The 22747-nt window shown below is 40.6% G+C and overlaps 1 protein-coding gene across 2 annotated transcripts in view; it reads right to left on the reverse strand.

The window, feature by feature from the left end:
• Positions 1–22747, reverse strand: part of tgfbr3 (transforming growth factor, beta receptor III) — a 182639-nt gene that overhangs the window by 111522 nt on the left and 48370 nt on the right. For both annotated transcript variants that reach the window (XM_043698779.2, XM_043698778.2), the window contains exon 3: positions 2779–2996. In XM_043698779.2, the coding sequence (XP_043554714.2) occupies positions 2779–2996 (218 nt within the window). The remainder of the gene's footprint in view (positions 1–2778; positions 2997–22747) is intronic.

The following is a 22747-nucleotide window of genomic DNA, read 5'->3' on the forward strand; positions in this document are numbered from 1 at the left end:
TTTAGAATTGTGCAAATATTTTGTTGCTGAAAGTTTTTAGACTCTAAACATTCACAACAAATGCTTTTCTGTCCTACTACAGCAGGTTATCTCACATTATTAAAACATTAATGCAACTTTCATTCAGTATATTATTTATCATGGTTAAACAAACCAGGGTGTTTCACAGAAATGTTTTCAAACCAAGTGTGACATCAAACTCCAGGAAATATAGGACAAATGACCAAAACATTGATTGAAAAGGTTTGTTTCAAGGAATTTCTTAAAAAGGAAGGAAGAGAGATCAAGAGCAGTAGATTCGGAAGGAAACTCCGACAGCCATGCCTTCAGATTTTTAGGCTTTACTCTCAAAAGGTAGACTAGTGAAAAATGGGGATGTACAAGAGACCAGAAGCAGAGGAGCGCACACATCTCAGAAGATTGTAGGGGTGGAGGAGGTTACAGAGATTTAGAGGGCCCCATCATGGAGAAATCTGAAAACAAGAATCTTTAAAATGAAGGACTGTTGGACTTGAAGCTAATATTGATCAGCAAAGGGTAGTGAGTAAAAAGTGATTTGGTGCAAGTTAACGATCCCAGCTGAAGTTAGTTCTAGAAAAGTCAATCTCTGACTGAAACCTGCATTGACAGGCTTTAGCTTTAAACAAAAAAAATCAGGAACAACAGAAATTGCTTAGAAAACTCAGCAGGTCTGGCAGCATCTGTGGAGAGAAAGCAGAGTTAATGTTTCAGATCTAGTGACCCATCTTCAGAACTCTCCTCCACACTCAGTGCTATGCATCATCATACGTACACTCGCGACCTCTCTTTCCATCAACACCCCTCGCACTGGCTCAAAGTTGCCCTGGCCCTACCACCCGAACAACCAACAACCCTGCCCCCACTTCCAATTTATCCTCTGGCTTATTTGACATGCTAACAAAAATCTTTTTTAGTCATAGAAATGTATAGCACCGAAGGAGACGCTTTGGTCCAACTCATCCATGCTGATCGGATATCCTAAATTAATCTAGTCCCATTTGCCAGTAATTGCCCCATATCGCTCTAAACCCTTCCTATTCATATACCCAGCCAGATGCCTTCTAAAGTTGATATTGTACCAGCTTCCACCATTTCCTCTGGCAGCTCATTATAGGCACACATCATCCTCTGCATGAAAAAATGCTCCTTCAGTCCCTTTTAAATTTTTCCCCTCTCACCCTAAACCTATGCCTTCTAGTTCTGGAACCCCCACCCCAGGGAAAAGACCTTGTCTATTTACCCTATCCATGCCTCTCATGATTTTATAAACTTCTATAAAAGGTCACCCAGCCACCTCCAACGCTCCAGGGAAAACAGCCCCAGCTTATTCAGCCTCTCCCTGTAGCTCAAAACCTCCAACCCTGGCAACATCCTTGTTAATCTTTTCTGAACTCCTTCAGGTTTCTTTTCTTTTCAGGCATTAAGGAATGCAAGATACAACAACTTAAAGATATATCCAAACCCCTCTGGAACCTCTCCCCTAACTCCGACTCCATCTATTCTCCTCACTCCATCTCCTGTCATGTATTTACTCACCTATCTGACCTTCCACTCTGATGCTGAACATGTTCTGAAGGGTCACTGGACCCAAAACATAAAACTCTGCTTTCTCTCCACAGATGCTACCAAACCTGCTGACTTTTCCCAGCAATTTCTATTATTGTTTCAGACTTTAGCTTTTTTTTTTAAAACTATGCAGATCAGTTACTGAACACATTCACAAAAGTCTGCTAATCTACTTTTATCCCAGAATAAAACATTTAGTAAAAAAGAAAAACATTAGCCACATTGCATTAGACAAAAAGGCTGGAAAAATGTCATTAGAAAACCAGCAAGGGATTCAAACTCTCATCATTCCTTTTATCCCAGCAATATCCTTCCAACACCAAAGCTTCAAAGATCTCCCATTATCTCCCTATAAAACATGTGCTGCTCAGGCTGGCATAGTCACAGCTGGTTTCCTTCTTGTAAATTTCTGCACCTTCACTAGTTTCTTTTCCTTAAACTGATATCTCTCCCAGAAACAGCCAAACAGTAAACTAAACTCAATATTACTTTAACCTCAGACCAAATACAAGAGGACTCTCAACTCAATGTCTGTCTGTCTCACACTATTCCTTACTCAGTATAACACCACTCTTTGGCACATAAACCTGCTGACTGGCTGATTCCCTTTTCAATTTTTGTGTGTTTCCTGAAGCAACAGCAGTTTTATTCTCTAACTTTACTTTAATGCACTAGCCTTCTCAACCCCATCCCTTTAGTTCAGTTATAATAGAAAGAGATTCAAAAAACAGACCTCCAGATCTCTCAGCACTAAGCTCACAAGAACATTTCTAAAGTGAAACTAAAATCTGGCCTCTACCTAACACACAAAATTACAAAAATATAAATTCAGCTTAAGTTACATATTGTTCCAAATACAAAAAAAAAACACTGCAGAGAGCACAGTTTTAGATAAACACATGTTTATGGAGAGTAGAAAATGGGAGACTGGCCAGGAGTGTGCTGGAATAGTCAAAGCTAGTGGCCACAAAGGAAGGATGGGGATTTCAGCAGCAGTTAAGCAGAGGAAGCTTTTCTGACAAGTAGCATTAAGCACACGAGAAGTTATGCTACTGGTAACCACATCCTTTATAATACATGTATTATATAAACAGATATTGTGGCAGGACTTCAAACAATAGAATGAAGAAAGTACTATGTCAGACATTTTTCACTTTTCTTTCAATAATTCTACCAATATAATAAATTTACCTCATCATAATTGGAGTCTACTCCAATACTTTTCCCTTTGTCATAGTGGTTGGGGTCCATTCCAGTACTTTTCAAATTGATAATGTGCACCTCTTGAGGAAGACCTGTCGTTCCTCCACTTGCACAGCCAGATGATACAGTAAAGCTCTCCAGCAAAGTTTTAACTGGATGGGATTCATCCACTGGTCTAAGCACACAATCATTTCCCACCAGAGGACCTGCAGACAATATTAAGAAAAAAAAAGTTTACTAACAGAATTAATTGAAATTTCTTTCCTCTTGATTGTGAATAGCAATTTTCCTCAACATGCACAAGGATCATGCACAGCTCAGTGCAAATTGTACAATCCTTTTCCCCACCAGTATAATTTATTTGCAGGACTATGTGGAAAGAAATGGTGTCTTATGGCATAATTACTTTAACAAGCAGAGTAAAGAACCTACATAGAATCCAATTATCAAAATACACTTTTAAAATAAAATCCATCAGACAAATCTGTACATGGTCTTTTACCTGAGTGAACAAAAGATAAATGTTCATGAATTATCGGCTAGCTTCAGGTACTGCTAACTGCAAATATGTATACATGAAGCAGTAACATTTTTTGATTAACTTGTTTCGCAGAAATCTAACAATAATGGATGTTCTTGACTAAGAACTTGCATTTTATGTTACAATTTTGAGTTTTAAAAAGGAATACAATAATAATGGAGACTAAGGGGGAACGCAGCGCACCTGAAGCGGGTTTGGTGGCAAGAAACATTTTCAGACAAGGTCGCAGCAAATGGGACCCCACCGCCATCCTGTTTCTGTCCCAAATAATTCTACAGTTTGTACTTGCCAATCCACTAATCCTCCTATCCCAATTCAATGGAAGTTATTTTGTAAGCAGTATTTTGTAAGCAAAGAGATCCTGTGGGGGAGTGCCTCATTCAAAAGGCATTCCATTTAGTTAGAGGGCAAGCAAAAGCATTAAGTGACCCTTCATCAGAACGGAATTCAAAAAGTTAACTCCACAGATGGTGTCAGACCTGCAGAGCTTCTTCAGCATTCTGCCTTTTGTTTTGGATTTCCAACACCCATAGTTATTTGTTTTTAATCTAATTATTGGGGACCTGGCTTGGGGGATGGGGATAGGACCATTGAAATTCATCTGCTGTCCATGCTAAAGTCCCCAACCCCTCACAAACCCCATCCTGTCATTACTCACCTGTGCTTCTAGTCACTCATTGGATCTCTGGTGGGTGCACTGTTACCAGCAGCCAACATTTTTCTGGTGATGCTAACTAGTGGAACACTGCTGTTGTCCTCAAATCAGACAGTAGCTCTCATGAGAGATGGGGGCTAGATTCCCAACTCAGATCCTTTGTCGTAGGCAATGCCTGCACCTGGCCACTCAAATACCTCGAGACACTTAAATCACAAAAGGAGGCAATGCAAAGCTCAGACCTTTGGTGTCTACATGAAATACTGCACTCAGAAGCAGAGTGTTATAAATTACACTTTCAACTATGCTTCTGGACTTCAAATTCACTGGCTAACTTTAAATTAAGTGTCTTAAGTGGAAGAGGAGACAAAAAGTTTAGGCAGTTTCAGTTTTAGTGGGCAAGAATCTAAAGAGCAGTGAGTGCAGTTATCTTTCATAATCTGCTTTCCATCAAAAGAACTGATATCAAGTCACTCTCATTCCAGCCAACTTTGCTATACAGTATTGGTGGAAAGCATTTGATGTTACATACATCATTTGTGCCCAGAATGCATTTAGTTAAAATACAAGATGAAAGGGAAACAGAAAAGTTGCATTTTTCATTATCTTTACATTAAAGAACTATAATACGTAATTCACTTCCAGAAGGTAAATTTCTAAATAACAGTTTGTTTTAGGGAACACAAACAAGTGATTTGGAGAATCACGGTTATCTTTTAACACCTTCTTTATTTTTAAGAAAGATAGATTTGTGGAAGGGACATTAATTTTCAAAATAGCACAATGCTTATTAACAGCCCGTACAAGTTCACCTTTACAAAGGTTTAAAATTGAAGAGCACGAAATCTGTTTTCATGATCAACTTCATTTTAGTGGTTTGTTTTTTTTTTGACTCCAGCCCATGACCAGACAGCAGTATTAAACAGTTAAACACGAATCTGTGTTTATCTGTGATTTAGTTGAAAGAAAACAGGATTGTCTTGTCAGTTGCATTTGCACTGCAACAATTGTAAGACTACGTCACAACAGTTTCACATTTTAGAACAAATTTTTGCAGGCCACCATGTGATTAACTCCGAACAAATTCAAAGTCAATTCACAGCAGTATATAACACAGCATGAACCCAATGAACCCCTCCTTTCTATGTGGGTTCAAGCTCAGATCAGAATTACACCATGATTTACTTCATTTGTCTTCTCAAAAGCCTCAAATATTCCAGATCATATAACCATAACCTTAGATGCTGACAGATAAATTTTTCTTTCCTTAATTTGTGATATGACTCAGACTGCACTACTGTTAAGTCAATTAATCAGAATGTAATACTTGGTGTCCTATAAAGAAAACAAAGAGACAATTTAGAATATCATGTATTACAAAAAATCAAAAAAAAGCAAAGCTTCCCCAACTGATAACCAAGTTAACTATGGGCTGAATGCCTCCTTATGTGGTGTAACCATTCTTGATTTGATGACAACAGAAGAAAATGAGGAAGATTAGGTACAGGTATGGAAAATGCTGAGAGGCACATATGATATCTCAGTAAGTAAGCCATGTGATTTAAGAGAGACAGTATCAAAAGACTTTTATCTTATCTATTTAGAAGGGCATTCGTTTATATCCTTCCCCTGATGGTGTTAAAGGAGAGTCTGTAAAACCCTAATTAACTCATTCTCAAAAAAAAAAGACACACAAATATCTACTTGAAATGAGATTTACGGTGACCAGAATTGTAAGACAAATCAACCATCACATCAAACATGACAGGTATTTGCCTTGTTGGGTTAGCAAGAAGGTATGTGCCATATGAAAGACAACCAGTTAGAATTTGCTAACGGAACTTGGAGTTGAATTTACTTACTTTTGAGCATTGATGGGGAAATAATTGGATCTTTTGTTCAGAATTTTAACTTTGAAAAAAAGGTGAGAGAAAGGACACAAAAATAAGATAAAATAGCATGGTCAGGCAAAATGGAGGAACTAATGCACTTTTTCTGGATCACTATTTTCCTACTTAATTATGTAGGAATAAAAAGTAAGATAGAATACAGTTATACTTTAATTCACTGACGAACCTATCCCAACAGTCACTGCATCAGAGGTCAGCTCAGTTTTCCTTCATGTGAATCCAGGGAAAGCGATGGGACCAGACGGAGTACCAAGCCGTGCACTCTCAGCATGCGCAGATCAACTGGCAGGGGTCTCCTCGGACATCTTCAACCTCTCCCTGCAGCAGGCCACTGTCCCAGCCTATTTCAAGAGGGCCAACATCATCCCTGTTCCTAAGAAGGCTCATGCAGCATGTCTCAATGACTACTGCCCAGTGGCCCTAACTTCGGTTGTCAAGAAGTGCTTTGAAAGGTTGGTCATAGCATTAATCAACTCCAGCCTCCCTACTATTCTTGACCCACTCCAATTTGCCATCAGACCAACAGATCCACATCAGATGCCATATCACTTGCCTTTCACTCCTCTCTTGAACATCTTGACACCAAAAACAGCTACGCAAGTATCCTAATCATTGACTACAGTTCAGCCTTCAACACTATTATCCCCTCAAGACTGATTATTAAACTTACTGATCTCAGACTGAGCCCCACTCTCTGCAACTGGATCCTCAGTTTCCTGACCCACAGGCTACAATCAGTGAAGACTGGGGACAATACTTCGTTCTCACTAACACTCAACACTGGAGCCAGGGGTGCATACTCAACCCCCTACTGTACTCTCTGTAAATCCATGACTGTGCTGTGAAATACCAGACTAATGCCATTTACAAGTTCACTGATGACACCACCATAGTCGGTCGAAGCTCAGATGGCGACGAAACAGACTACAGACGGGAGGTGGAAGACCTGGAAAAATGGCACACTGAGAACAACCTAGCTCTCAATGCCAGCAAAACCAAGAAACTCATTATTGACTTTCGGGGGGGAATGTTACTCATACACATTAACAGCGCAGAGGTGGAACGAGTGGAGAGTGTCAAGCTCCTGGGAATGGTCATCCACAACAAGCTTTCTTGGACTCTTCATGTGGACACACTGGTTACAAAGGCCCAACAATGTCTCTTCTTCCTCAGGCAGCTGAGGAAACTTAGCATGATGGCGAATACCCTTGCCAATTTTTATAGGTGCCATCGAGAGCATTCTGTCTGGATGTATCACTACCTGGTATGAAAATGTGTTGCTGGAAAAGCGCAGCAGGTCAAGCAGCATCCAGGGAACAGGAGAATCGACATTTCGGGCATAAGCCCTTCTTCAGGAAATGGGCATTTCCTGAAGAAGGGCTTATGCCCGAAACGTCGATTCTCCTGTTCCCTGGATGCTGCCTGACCTGCTGCGCTTTTCCAGCAACACATTTTCAGCTCTGATCTCCAGCATCTGCAGACCTCACTTTCTCCTCACTACCTGGTATGGCAACCGTACCATTCAAGATCAGAGACGGTTACAGAGAGTGGTGAACTTAGCCTGGACAATCACAAAGGCCAACCTCCCATCTACAGAATCCATCTACCAGGCCCGCTGTCAAGGAAAGGCTGCTATCATTCTCAAAGATCCATCCCAACTTGGCAATGTTTTTCTACAAGCTCTACAATCGGGAAGAAGGTACAGAAACCTGAATACACGCACCAGCTGGTTTTGTAACAGTTTCTATCCTATTGTCGTTCTGAATGGACTCAAACGCTTAACATTCGCATGTACCTGTGTTTTTGTTTTTGCCACTGTTTACCTATTATTTATTTATCTAAGCTACTTAACTATGTGATCTGCCTGTATTGCTCGCAAGACAAAGCTTTTCACTGTGCCTCGGTACACTTGACAATAAATTCAATTCATTTGTTCATTCATTTAAACAGAGGCCCATTCACTATTTCTACACAGCACTATATCCGTGTTGATCTGTCAGCAAGTGGTTCCACCAAACAAGACCATCTAGGTCAAGGAGGATTCTGAATTATCTTCATGTTTTCTTCCTATAATCCAAATCAATCAATAACGCTAATGTTTCCAACAACATTCACAAAAATAAAATACTAAAACCTTCCTCTTTTAAGCATTATAAGTCAACCACCCCACATGACCAGTAAATCTGAACATCCAGTAATCTATAAAAAAGAACAAAGTGCAAATGGGAAATGCAAAAAAAGACTTGCAAGAGATAAAGGCTAGTAGTAAAAGATTGTATACATTATGAAATAGTGATGTAAAGAGAGATGTCATTCCATTAAAGCCAGATGCAGCAGAGACTACAATCGATAAAAAGGAAATAGCAGACTTAAACAGCTACTTTCAATTCATTTCATAACAGAGGATGAAAACAAAGTACCAAAAGAACCTAAAAATATATGTCGCATTGAATGTAGTTGCTACAATGCAAATTTTTAAAAATGGAAGTAGAAATAAATTTGGTATTTGTGGTAGTCAAATCTCCAGGAAATTTCTACCCTGTCATTACAAAGAGGTGGGAAATCTTCAGAAGTTATATTCAGGAATTATTCCATTGGATTGGAAAACTGTGCATCACTCCCTTATTTAAGATGGAAGACATGGAGGAAAAAAAAATCAACAGATTTGTCACTTGACATCAATTGAAGCTACCCAAATCTATCTTCAGAAACAGGGTTATTGACTGTGCGTACAAGTACTAGCTGGTCCAAAACAATTTGCATGGACTTGCGAATGGGTAGACCATGTTTGATTAATTCAGCTCAATTTTGAGGCATTCACTGACAAGCTATATGATCTTGTCTACCATGATGTATGACAAACGGTGTAGAGACATTTTTTTCTTTTTTAATTACCAAGGCTTTTGGAAGTCAGTTAAGTTTTAAACAAAGTGATAAAAATCAGAAATCAAATTGCCAAAATACGGAGGTAATTGTGTGTCCCAAGATTGGTATTGTTTGGGATGTAGCAGAACTTCAGTAAGAACAAAGGGCTGTGATTTTTAAAAACTTTACAGTTAAAAAAATTTATGCAAAGGATACTTGAATATTAGCTTTTATTTCCAAACATACTGGAATTCAAATTAAGAAAATAATACTTCATTTATACAGAAGGAATATTTTTAACACAAAATTTGCAACTATGTTTCCCAAGATTTAGGAATGCTGGATCAGTTGAGATATCCAGGGAGATGGAATGATGCTGGGGAAAGAGAGTTCAAGTACAGAAGCTACAAACTAAATAAAACAGACTTGTAGGGCTGAATGTCCGATTCCTGTTTTTTATGCTACATTATATTTTAAACTTGGAGCAACAGTATTGTCAACTCCTGTACTTTGGATCCAATCAAAATTAGTCAACCAAATGTTAGTTATTATCCTTTAAAATAAGAAAAACCGTATTTACAGTTTGCTACCTTTCACATATTCACACCAAATGTTCCTTCTACAATATAATTGTGGCTTAAGCAGGTTGTGTCCAACTGGTGGACAAGTCCAGTCCTGCCAACTATTCTGCTCTCAAGATAAAACACACTCATGACTTAGCTAAGCACTGCCTGAACTTGTTCAATAAAGACAATGTTTGAATGCTAATGGATCTTGGATCATACGCAACCCAATTATTTAGCACTCCAGAGAACAATCCACAAATCAAACTAAATCACCGAAAGATGTAAATATGACTTTGTATTTGAGATGAGCACTGCACTGCAGTTTTTGACCAACTGAAAATCTGTCGGCAAAAGGTCAATGAAAGACTGGAAATTTAATCTAGTAGTGTTTAATAAGGTTATAAAATTAATGCTATCACAAGAACAAGTAGTACAGATACAAGTTAAAATATACAATCTTGTAAAGTACATTAAATCTTTCCACATGCGACACAAAAGAAAATATAATGTTCCAATGCAAACAGCTGTAAGGGCACAGTAACCTTGAATTACAAATCAGGCAAGCAAGATGCAGTAACAGCTATTAATACCGCAAGCAGCAGGTTAACCTGACTTTCTGCACAGTGAAAACTTCTCTCAATAGGCAGAGTTCAAAATTTGCTATGGCAACCGCACATGTTTACTTCTCTGAAAGTTATTTACTTTAAAATCAGTCTCTTGAGGGTGACAGGGATAATAGTTTGCGTTCCCTAGCATAGTACAAGGGATCTAGTTCCAATGCTGAAGTATGTGGAGTATATAAAAGCAAGACAAGAATTGATTTCTGTCAAAAGGACATGAAATGTAGGATAACATTAAGTACATGTATTCATTTTCTAAAATGGTATACATCAAAAACTACACTATCTACTTTCAGGCAGAGCTATAGTTGCCAATTTTTACGATAAATCAAACAAGCAAAAATCAAAATGAAATTGCTCCAAATAAAAATGACCGCGACACTGCTTTCAATCACAGTATCACCTCCCTTCCCAAGTATTTGCTTCTCACTTGTTCTATTTTCTAAAACTTCATTGGAAATGTATTCTTTCACTGTATCCTAGGACACCTTCCAAAATCCTCCTTACAAACCCTCTGCTCAACCACCATTTCCATCCCATGCGATAGCAGTTTTGTAATGTCTTATTTTGTTGAAAAGTACAAGTACATATACTCTACAAATGAAGCCATTCATACCACTTGCCCAATGCTCGTCTGTATAGATGACAAAGATTCTCTCACTATAATTGCTTCTTCCCAACCTGTCTCCAGGTATTGCTCAAGCACGTATCAATGAAATCTGCCTTTAAAATGTCAATCACTCCATGAGGCAGGGCTACATTCTTAAATTTCTGTGTACTTACATTTCACCTAAACGTTCTAAATTCTGCTAGTGGCCATCATTTACTTAAGAACCTCATACTGAATTTACTGACAAGTGGAAAATGTCTCTCTATATCCGCCAGGGGTGTCAGGGCTCTTCATAACTTTGAAGGCCTCTCTGTCGTCTTAGTCTTCACTACAACCAAAAAGACCTCAATCTGCTCAGTCTTTCTGGAGAGCTGCAACTTCTCAAACCTAGTGACATTCTTGTAATATTTTCTGCAATTTTGCAAATGTATCTTTATCCTTTTTGCAGTATGGGTGAGATCTGTTTACCATATTCCCAAATCACTAAAATTCTACACAAATTTCAAAATACGTAGCTGCTTGAGATTCTATTTCACTGCAACTGATCTCCAGTATTTTGCTTTCTTTATGGTACTACCACCTTGCGTTGCTACTTTTAGTGATTAATGCATCCATAATTTAAAGGTTTTTGCACCTTGATCTAATTAGTTTTAACTTCCAGGAAGGTACATGCATCACTTCACACTGCATTATATAGACAGGTTTTTGCTTTGCCATTTTGCAGAGTTTTTGTGGAACCTCCAAAAGTACAGGAGACGGAGGTCTACAGATGCTGGAGATCAGAGTTGAGAGTGTGTTGCTGGAAAAGCACAGCAGGTCAGGCAGCATCCCAGGAGCAGGAAAATTGACGTTTCGGGCTGGAGCCCTTCATCAGGGAAGCAGCTTGGAGCCTCGAGGGTAGAGAGATATTTGGGGGGGTCTGGGGAGAAGGTAGCTGGGAGTGCAATAGGTGGATGGAGATGGGGGTAAAGGTGATAGGCTGGAGAGGACAGTGGAGTGGATAGGTGGGAAGGAAGATTGACAGATGGGGCAGGTCATGAAGGCAGTGCTGAGCTGGAAGGTTGGATCTGGGATATGGGTGAGGGGAGGGGAAAATGAGGAAACTGGTGAAGTCCACATTGATGCCATGAGGTTGAAGGGTTCCGAGGCAGAAGATAAGACGTTCTTCCTCCAGGCATCGTGGGTGAGGGAGTGGTGATGGAGGAAGCCCAGAACGTGCATGTCCTCGGCAGAGTGGAGGGGAAATTGAAATGTTCAGCCATGGGGCGGTTGGGTTGGTTGGTGCAGGTGGCCCAGAGATGTTCTCTAAAGTGGTCAGTGAGGTGTCCAGTTTTCCCATTGTACAGGAGACCGAATCAGGAACAATGATTACAATAAATGATGTCTGGAAGTGCAGGTGAAACTTTGATGGGTGTGGAAAGCTCCTTTGGGACCTTGGACAGAGGTAAGGGGGGAGGTGTGGGTACAGGTTTTGCAATTCCTGTGGTGGCAGGGTAAGGTGCCAGGGAGGGTGGCGTGGACCTGACTAGGGTAAGGTGCCAGGGAGGGTGGCGTGGACCTGACTAGGTGGTCACAGAGGGAACGGTCTTTGTGGAAAGCAGATAGGGGCTGGGTTGGGGGGGGGGAAAAGAGATATATCCCTGCTGGTGGGGTCCATTTGTAGGTGGCGGAAATGTCAGCGGATGATGCGATTTATGCGGAGGTTGGTGGGGTGTAAGGTGAGGACCAGGAGGTTCTGTCCTTGTTGCGGTTGGAGGAGTGGGGTTCGAGGGCGAAGGTGCAGGACGTGAATTAGATGCATTGGAAGGCACCTCCAACCACGTGGGAGGGGAAATTTCGGTCTTTAAAGATGGAGGCCATCTGGTGTGTTCTGTGGTGGAACTGGTCCCTTTTTTTTCCAGGTGCAGGAACGCTCCTGTTTCCCTAAAAAATGAGCACACCCTGAAATAATTCCACAGAGGCCAGTATCCCATCACCAGGTCATGTGGAGAGTGCTTGACGCTGATCCAACGCCCTCAGAGCCAGCTCTCGCAACCTCTGACACTCCTGTTGTTTCATTCTTTTTTTTTAACCCCCACACGACCACCTAACTGCGGTAGTGCTTATTTTTTCTCCAGCACCAATGTTGTGTGTGTGCAGGTATAAGGCACAGTGAGAGACACAAGGTGCATGAATCTTTATTGAGTTTCCGCCACCAGGAAGAAAAGAAACACCCAACTGGCCAGTGCCAAGCAGTGCCCTTTAGTGGAATTGGTCCTCCTGGGAGCAGATGCAGCGGAGGTGGAGGAATTAGGAAAATGAGATATCATTTTTACAAGAGGTAGGGTGGAAGGAGGTGTACCCTAGATAGCTGTGGGAGTCGGTAGGTTTGTAAAAAAAATGGTCGGCATTGAGTCAGTCCTCATGGATGGAGATGGAGAGGTCTAGGAAGAGGAGGGAGGTGTTAGAGATGGTCCAGGTGAATTTAAAGGTCAGGGTAGAATGTGTTGAAGTTGATGAACTGTTCAACCGCCTTGTGGGAGCACGAGGTGGCACTGATGCAGTCATCAATGTAGCAGAGGAAGGGGAGGGGAGTGGTGCCAGTGTAACTCCAGAAGATGGACTGTTCTACATAGCCGACAAAGTGACAGGCATAGCTGGGGCCGTTGCTACCCCTTTCATCTGGAGGAAGTGGGACAATTCGAGGGAGAAATTGTTGAGGGGGAGGACCAGTTCAGCCAAACGAATAAGTGTCAGTGGAAAGGTACTGGTGGGGACGTCAGGAGAGGAAGAAACGGAGGCCTTGAGGTCCTGTTCATGGCGGATGGAGGTGTAGAGGGACTGGATGTCCATGGTGAAGATGAAGCATTGGGGGCCGGGGTAACGAAAGTCTTGGAGAAGGTGGAATATATGTGGGAAGTTCCTGGATCGGGGGGGATAGGACAGTATCAAGGTAGGTAGAGATAAGTTCAGTGGGGCAGGAGCAGGCTAAGACAATAGATTGGCTGGGGTAGTCAGGCTTGTGGATCTTGGGTAGGAGGTAGCATCGGGAGGTGCGGGGTTTCTGAACTATGAGGTTGGAAGCTGTGGGTGGGAGATCCCCTGAGGTTGTGTATGGTTTGGGAGATGATGGTTTGGTGATGAGGTTTGAGGTCATGGTTGAGAGGGCGGTAGGAGGAGGTGTCTTTGAGTTGGCACCTAGCTTCAGCGGTGTAGAGGTCAGTGCGCCAAACTACCACTGCACCCCCTTTATCTGCCGGTTTCATGCTTTGTCATAACATCTCTGAACAGGTTGATTAACATTCTAAAACAAAATTGTTGTTGAGTCTCAGTGGCCAAAATTAAAAAAGATCGATCATCTGTTTTTTCCAAAAATGTTACAGTGATAGTGTCCCTACCTCTGAACCAGGGTAAAGTTCCTCATGGTCCAGAGGTGTACAATAAACATTTGATGGATTAGAAAATGTCTATTAAATATTACTCGGAGGACATAAAGCTCTTATGGCACAGTAGCAGTGTCCCCACCTCTGGGCCAGAAGAATTGGAGTCAAGTCCCACTTGCTCCAGGGATGGGTCATAACATGTCTTGACAGGTTAATTAGAAAATATCTACCCCTGAGCAACTGGGCTCTTGTGATAGTGGTGCAGTGATGAACTCCTACAGAATGGCCAGAAGGCCTGAGCTCCAGAGGTGTACTATGACATGTCTGAACAGGCTGATTTTTAAAAAGATACTGAGGAACTACAGCAATGATGCCCTGTGGCTGAGATGGTGGACTTCCAACAACCATGTCATCTTTCTTCCTCCTAAGTATGACTCTAACCAGAGTTTCTCACTCCGAATTCCCAATGACTCCAATTTTGCTACAGCTCTTGATGTCACAATTAGTTCAATGCTACCATAATGTCAAGGGCAGTCACTCTAACTTGCTGTTCTTAAGTTCAGTGCTCAAATGTTGACAAATTGACCATGTTTGGAACAAGGCTGTAAATGAGCTTAGTGGGCTCATGCCGAAATTCCAGAGTATGAGTGAGCGGATTATTGATGAATAAGTACCAGGTGAATGCATTGTCAACAACTTCTACTTTCATGACGATTGAGCATAGACAAGGACAATAATTGGCTAGGTTGGCTTTATGCTGCTTCCCATGAATAGGACATATGAGGAAAATTGTGATGGAAGGATAAAACAGAAAATGGTTGAGCCTAGGGCACTTGCCTGAGGAAATCCTACAGTGATATCCTGACACTGAGATGATACCCTGCAAGATAACAATAAAACACAACATCCCAGATATTTTAATTTGGAGTGGGAAGACCACTCCCTGATTATTTCAAAAGAATGACATTATAAAGAATAACAATTAAGACACAAAGAGAAAAGAACTGTGAATGAAAATAAGTTGAATTGTAAAATAGGGATATAACTTTTGAAGAAACTTTTGCAAATTCTGAAAAACTCAATCACACTCTGATACTTTGCGTGAATTTATTTTTGAAATCTCACTTCAAACGAGCTGATAAATCAAATTTGTTCCAACCGAAGAACTACACAAACTATGAATAAAGACAACATTTCTGTTCAAGGACAAAATATTGATGACTTATCCAAGAAGGTGACCCAAATTCTCTCAGGTTCAGCAGCGATCACAATTTCAATCTACGTCTTCTTAACCCAGGTTTAATAAAGCCAAATTGTACAGCCCCTCAGTTGTCACAAAGCTAGTCCTTTTTTTCCCTAAAAGCTGTTCCTTGGCTCAAGGAGACTTTGTCCTTGATACTTTTCAGAGGGGCAATAAACTGGGCTCCGATCAGTCTGGTTTGGTACAGAGATGAAAAGATTTTGGGAGGCCTTTTGTTTATATGTAAGCAGATGAGACTTCAGGCCAAGTGGTCATGCTTTAGAAGTGACATGTATAAAGACAGGGGAGTGCTCAACTCTCTAGGTGAGCTGAGCTGAGCTGAGCAGAGCAGGTTTAGTTCAGTCTTGAACTGGGAGGTTTAACAGGGAACTCTGGAAACTCTCTCTTTTCTGCCCTTCAACTTCAACCTGTAAGCACGTGTTCCATTTATACTGGTTTTTAAAGGGAGTTTACTTATTGGGACTGTTGTGTATATTCGGAACAGCATAATTAAGTCTAGTTGGATAGGTTGAGTTCTGTAGGGGTTCTTTATTCTGTTCTGTGTGTTTCATTGCATAATTTTGTGAATAAACGTTTGTCTGTTTTAAAATTTAACCTTACTGCAGATCCTCTTGCAATTAATGCCTACCTTGAAGAAGTTCTCCTTCTCTCTCCACAAGTATCTCAGTGAGTCTCTCTCTCTCTCTCACTCCAACCCCCAAGTCATCTCCTCTGCCCTGAAGTTCTTACCTTCCCCCACCCTCCTCTCTGATCTATCACCTTCATCCCCACCCCCATTCACCTATTGTACTCTTTGCTACCTTCTCCCCACCCCCACCCCTGTCTCATTTATCTCTCCACCCTGGAGGCTCCCTGCCTCCATTCCTGATGAAGAGCTTTTGCCCGAAATGTTGATTTTCCTGCTCCTTGGATGCTGCCTTACCTGCTGTGCTTTTCTAGCACCACTCTAATCTCGACTCAGGTTTCCAGAAACTGCAGTACTCACTTTTGCCTAGTTAAAACCTAGTAGTCAACCTAGCTATTTTACTCCGAGTAATTTTCACTGTACACTTACTGAAACAAAATTGCAAAGTGATGGTCTGGGACTGTCTGCTTAAGAATGTTGAGTGGTCTGGCCTAGTCTATAACAGTGTCACCTTATGTCACAAAAGGTGTACTTTGGCCATATCTTTTCCAGCATGTTGCTCACTGAATACATCTACTGAGCCATCAGGAGAGAACCAAAATCTATTTTTATTCAAATGACTTATTTTAATTTGAAGGGTTATGTGACAACTATGGTTCCACTTTTGTTGCTAACAATGTTCTCAAATGTATTTTTGATCTAGAAGGCAATCTGCTTCTATCCCACTACCAGCTGCTAATCTCACCTCAAACTTGGAGAAAATCCAATAATTAGTGAGGCATGTGCTTATTCCCCAAAATCCACATTCATTAATCATTTTAGTTATTTTTCAAAAATGATTTCAAATGTCCCCTCCAAAATCAAGTGCATTCACTCCTACAAAGACAAAACTAACTGGTATATAAACCTGATGCTAAATTAACAGTCATAATACCAGTTTGCATATGTGCACAATCCTGCAAAGTCAGTCAATTATTTGGTAAGAAAATGGTCCATAAGTCAGCTTGAAAAAGGTCAGTGATTGCAAGCTGCCAATTTGCCTAAAGTATAATGATGACTTTTGAAGTCACATCATTTTAGTTTATTAGTACCATGTTAAGTATCTCAACAGCTTTCTCAACTAGGACAGTCATGATGATGAAATTAGCCTCTTTCTACATTATATATTTCTTTGATTCAAAAGGTGTGTTTGTGTAATTTTCACTTAATGCAGTATTGACTAAATTGTTTGTGCATGTTTGGAACAAAATAATGCGATACAAACAACAGAAAGGAACTAGCAAGTTAGTATGCACTTAATGATGAACAAAACATCCTTAACTGAGAATACAGGGACTTAAAAAAAATTCAAAAAAAAAAATTGCAGATGTTGGACACCTCAACCAAAATAACAAACACAGAGCAAGCACTAAGTAAGCAAGCTAAGAGCCATAAGATGCATCCTGGGTAGATTCACAAAATGCATGTGCATCCCTGCATGTCCCTTAGCTCCAAAGTGTAGACCTGAAGTGAAATGAGAGTTAATCTGAAAGCAGCTAATGATGTGGTGAGGCTAGTAAATTGACAATGCTAATTTAAATGGACAAAGGGCTGAAGAGGACAATGTGCACTGAAGAGAAATTTGGAACCGCTTAGAAATTCAGCAAGTTTAGCTATTAAAAGATGCAAATACTTGGAAATAAAGTAGTCACTATTCAATAGATTCTGAACTCACTGTTTAAACTTTAAAGCTGAGAATCATATTTTTCATTTTCAATGCTGAAAATCTGATTTTTCCATTGTTACTCCCTTTCCCTATCATTTGTAATACTGCCCACTCCATGGAGCAAACATTCTCTGTCTCTTGGTCAAATCATAGCTCAGAGAGTTACCAGAACTTCTAGAAACCCTATTAATCTAAAAGATTAATAATCCTAGTTATATGTTTGCCATGGTATAATGAGAATAGAATTATAATCTCTTATTTCCAATATCCCAACAAAAATTTGAAAGTGGGGTGTGGAATACCCACCTGAAACAGAGATAGTCAAGGACTGTCTTAATTTTTCTGAGTCGGAGAGCATAAATTGTTAAAGCTTTCCACTGAATGTATGAGAATTGGGGAACAAAACAATTTCATAACTATCACAAAAAGCAAAGCGAAATATTAGAAAAAAATGTTTTCATGCAGTGAGCCATTAAAACTTGCAATGTTTTACCATAACTAGATACTGAAACACCATTACATTGTGAAAACATGTGTTAGAAAAGTAGAATGTAAAGATTACAGAACTAGGTTAGCATAGATTTATTTTATTCATTCATAGAATGAGGGTGTCACTGGCTAGGTCAGCATTTATTGCTCCATCCCTAATCTAGTTTAAGAGTCAACCACATTGTTGTAGGTCTGGAGTCACATGTAGGCCACATCAAGGACAGCAGATTTCCTTCATAAAGTGCATTAACAAATCCAATAGCCTTTTCTGACAATTGACAATGGATTCATGGTCATCATCACACTCTTAATTCAAGATCTGTATTGAATTCAAATTCCACTACCTGCCATGGTGGGATTTTAACCCAGGTCCCTAGAACATTACTTGGGCTTTTGGATTAACTGTCCAGTGATAATACCACTAGGTCATCACCTCCCCCAAATAAGCTATACCCCAGATAGGTCATTTGAATGACACCGAGCTGTCAAATTTGTGTAATGGAGGCGAAATCTTCTCACTCAGCAACTTTAACTTTTTCAGGGGTGGATTATTAACAGCTATTCACCCTCCTAGCCAGATCATTCTCCACTCATTTGTCTGTCCTATCCCCACTTATCATTTACTCCTTACCCCTTCCACCTACCATATCTACTGTACAAAAACACCCATTTTCCTAGCTAACATCAGTTCTGAAGGGACACGAGATGCAAAATGTTAACTTTTGTTGCCAGACCCGCTGAACTGTTCAATCAATTTCTGTTTTTGTTTCTGATTTACAGCGTCCACAGTACTTTCATTTTTTTTTTTAAAAGTAGAATTGCATATCTTACTTGAATTCCAAAATTACTAGTTACTGCAAACAGTTTCAGCAGATATCTTAAAAAAAAAAAGAGCTTTTACAGACTGGGGTGCTTTTTAATCAGAACATTCAACAATTCAATAACTGGAGAGAATCTGGGCAGCACAAAACAGCACTACCCCTGAAAGTTTTCTAAAATCATACTGCCTCCTGCTAAGGCTGTCAGAACAGATTCTCCCTTGATTGACCAATTCAACATCCAACCAGCTACCAGCCCTGAGCACATAAACAGTTCAGTGCCAATTCATCTACAATGTCCTTAGATCACTAAGTTGTATTATCTTACAGTTTAAGTACCACAGAGTTCACTTCAGTATCATAACTATTTGCTCAATTCCAACCTTAAGAGTTCGGTAGCCTCTTCCTGGATTAGTCACACAACTGAGATTAAGCTTTCTCAGCTAGAAATAATCCCATTAAAAAGGTTCTAAGAATTCACTTCTGGTCTGGAACTTGCAAACCAAAATCCTTGCACTGACGTAATTTACTTTGTCAGTTATAAACAAAAACTCCTTTCTTCAGGAGAAATCGTATCAGACATTTCACTTCAACCAAGATTTGCAAACTGAAAACAAAAACAAAAACAAAAAAAGGTTTCCAATCAATAGGTTCCACCCACCACTAAAAACCTTGATCGTTTTAAACAGAAAGCAAGCTAATGCTCCTCACGACTTAGAGGTTTATAAAATCCATGAAGGGCATAGATAGGGTAAATAAACAAGGACAAGGACTTTTCCCTGGGGGAGTCCAGAACTAGAGGGCATAGGTTTGGGGTGAGAGGGGAAAGACATAAAAAGAGACCAAAGGGGCAACTTTTTTCACGCAGAGGGTGGTGAGTGTATGAAATGATCTACCAGAGGAAGTGTGGAGGCTAGTATAATTGCAACATTTAAGAAGGTATCTGGATGGGTATATGACTATTTGAATAGGAAGGGTTTGGAGGGATATGAGCCGAGTACTGGCAAGTGGGACTAGATTAGGTTGGGATATCTAGTCGGCATGGATGAGTTGGACCGAAGAGTCTGTTTCCGTGCTGTGCATCTCTAGGACTCTACGTTTGCTCGGTCTGATCATAAAACTCTCCAAATGCAAACAAATCCCATGAATTCCTTCTGTTTTGTTATAAAAATGGCTCCAGAAAGCCTAACCAATTAAAGTTTGAGAGAAGATTTGTAGCTCAGGTGCTCATTGTTGTGGTTCTGTTCGCCGAGCTGAAAATTTGTGTTGCAGACGTTTCGTCCCCTGTCTAGGTGACATCCTCAGTGCTTGGGAGCCTCCTGTGATGTTTCCTCCGGCATTTAGTGGTTTGAATCTTCCGCTTCCGGTTGACAGTTCCAGCAGTCCGTTGCAGTGGTCGGTATATTGGGTCCAGGTCGATGTGCTTATTGATTGAATCTATGGATGAGTGCCATGCCTCTAGGAATTCCCTGGCCGTTCTCGGTTTGGCTTGTCCTATAATACTAGTGTTGTCCCAGTCGAATTCATGTTGCTTGTCATCTGAGTGTATGGCTACTAAGGATAACTGGTCGTGTCGTTTCGTGGCTAGTTGGTGTTCATGGATGCGGATCGTTAGCTGTCTTCCTGTTTGTCCTGTGTAATGTTTTGTGCAGTCCTTGCATGGGATTTTGTACACTACATTGGTTTTGCTCATGCTGGGTATCGGGTCATTCGTTCTGGTGAGTTGTTGTCTGAGAGTGGCTGTTGGTTTGTGTGCTGTTATGAGTCCTAGTGGTCGCAGTAGTCTGGCTGTCAGTTCGGAAATGCTCTTGATGTATGGTAGTGTGCAAACACACATGGGATTTTGTACACTATAATGGTTTTGCTCATGCTGGGTAGTGTACAAAATCCCATGCAAGGACTGCACAAAACACTACATAGGACAAACAGGAAGACAGCTAACGATCCGCATCCATGAACACCAACTAGCCACGAAATCTTGGTGTCCATGTACACAGATCTCTGAAAGTTGCCACCCAGGTAAATAGTGCGGTGAGGAAGGCATATGGCGTACTGGCTTTTATTGGTAGAGGAATTGAGTTCCGGAGTCCTGAGGTCATGATGCAGTTGTATAAGACTCTGGTGCGGCCGCATCTGGAGTATTGTGTGCAGTTTTGGTCGCCATACTATAGGAAGGATGTGGAGGCACTGGAACGGGTGCAGAGGAGGTTTACCAGGATGTTGCCTGGTATGGAAGGAAGATCGTATGAGGAAAGACTGAGACACTTGGGGCTGTTTTCATTAGAGAAAAGAAGGTTTAGGGGTGACTTGATTGAGGTGTACAAGATGATTAGGGGGTTAGATAGGGTTGACAGTGTGAACCTTTTCCCGCGTATGGAGTCAGGTATTACAAGGGGGCATAGCTTTAAATTAAGGGGGGGTAGGTTCTTCACTCAGCGAGTCGTAAGTTCATGGAATGCCCTGCCAGTAGCAGTGGTGGACTCTCCCTCTTTATGGGCATTTAAGCGGGCATTGGATAGGTATATGGAGGATAGTGGGTTAGTATAGGTTAGGTGGGCTTGGATCGGCGCAACATCGAGGGCCAAAGGGCCCGTACTGCGCTGTATTCTTCTATGTTCTATGTTCTAAATGACACAACCAGCTATCCTTAGTAGCCACACACGCAGATGACAAGCAACACAAATTCGACTGGGACAACACTACTATTATAGGACAAGTCAAACAGAGAACAGCCAGGGAATTCCTAGAGGCATGGCACTCATCCACAGATTCAATCAATAAGCACATCGACCTGGACCCAATATACCGACCACTGCAGCGGACGGCTGGAACTGACAACCAGACGTGGCAGATTCAAACCACTATAAATGCCGGAGGAAACATCACAGGAGGCTCCCAAGCACTGAGGATGTCACCTAGACAGGGGACGAAATGTCTGCAACACAAATTCCCAGCTCGGCGAACAGAACCACAACCTAACCAATTAAATCTATAAACCCTGTCATAGGCAACCAAAACTGATTTGCCACATTTTCAAAAGCTGAACTCTAAAATAATAATGTTTGTATATCACACACCTTATACCACATTTTAAAAAGTAATCAAACATATACCTACATTCAAGATACATCTGTTTGGTTAACACTATACTGGTTAATTGGACGAGAGTGAAATAAATTTGAAAGTTATCATTAGCTTACATAATCAGCATTCTTCCATCTACATAAGATTAGCAAACCAAATCTGTAGGGGATGGATTAGCTTCACATGGTGCATTTTTGCATTAGCTTACAAGGGTAAAACATTTTACAGTACAGATGTTCATCATCAAAACATCATGACAGACAAACTGCATGAGATGCTGTTTTATGGAACATTGCTTATTCTGAACATCTAAATAAACCAGAATATTCATCTGGTTATTTCTGTAAGTAGCCCACCAATGAAGAATATTTCTTTTCCACTTCATTTCGAGTATATGCATATTGGAAGTTTGTTATATAAGTGTTTTTAAGTAAAGATAATTTGAGTTTTCAGTATGCCACAGGGAAAAGAAATTTCACCTTGACTCATCTCACAGGAGAAATGCTTTGTACACTGATTTACATTAATTATATAAACATGGAATGTTAGTGATAAATAGCTCAAGGCTTTTCAAAATTACATCTCATCTCTACAAGCTGGCAACATGCAGGGTATGATGACAATGATGATTTGAATTAGGATATTTGGGCAATGTATATTAATTTGTGTCAGCAGACTTGTTGGCTATCAGTAGAACTTCAGAAATTCAATATCACATCTAAATAATTGCCCTAAAGTGAACTTTCTAGCAAAGGTCACTTGAAAACAGATACATGCCAGGCCTTGTATGACTTCACTCAGTAATCCAGGTATAAGGCAGTCCATTTCAATGCAAATGCTAAGTCT

The sequence above is a fragment of the Chiloscyllium plagiosum genome, unplaced genomic scaffold (assembly GCF_037043375.1).
Source record: "Chiloscyllium plagiosum isolate Xiang-an unplaced genomic scaffold, Cpla_swu_hap1 HiC_scaffold_9, whole genome shotgun sequence".
Lineage (NCBI taxonomy): Eukaryota > Metazoa > Chordata > Chondrichthyes > Orectolobiformes > Hemiscylliidae > Chiloscyllium > Chiloscyllium plagiosum.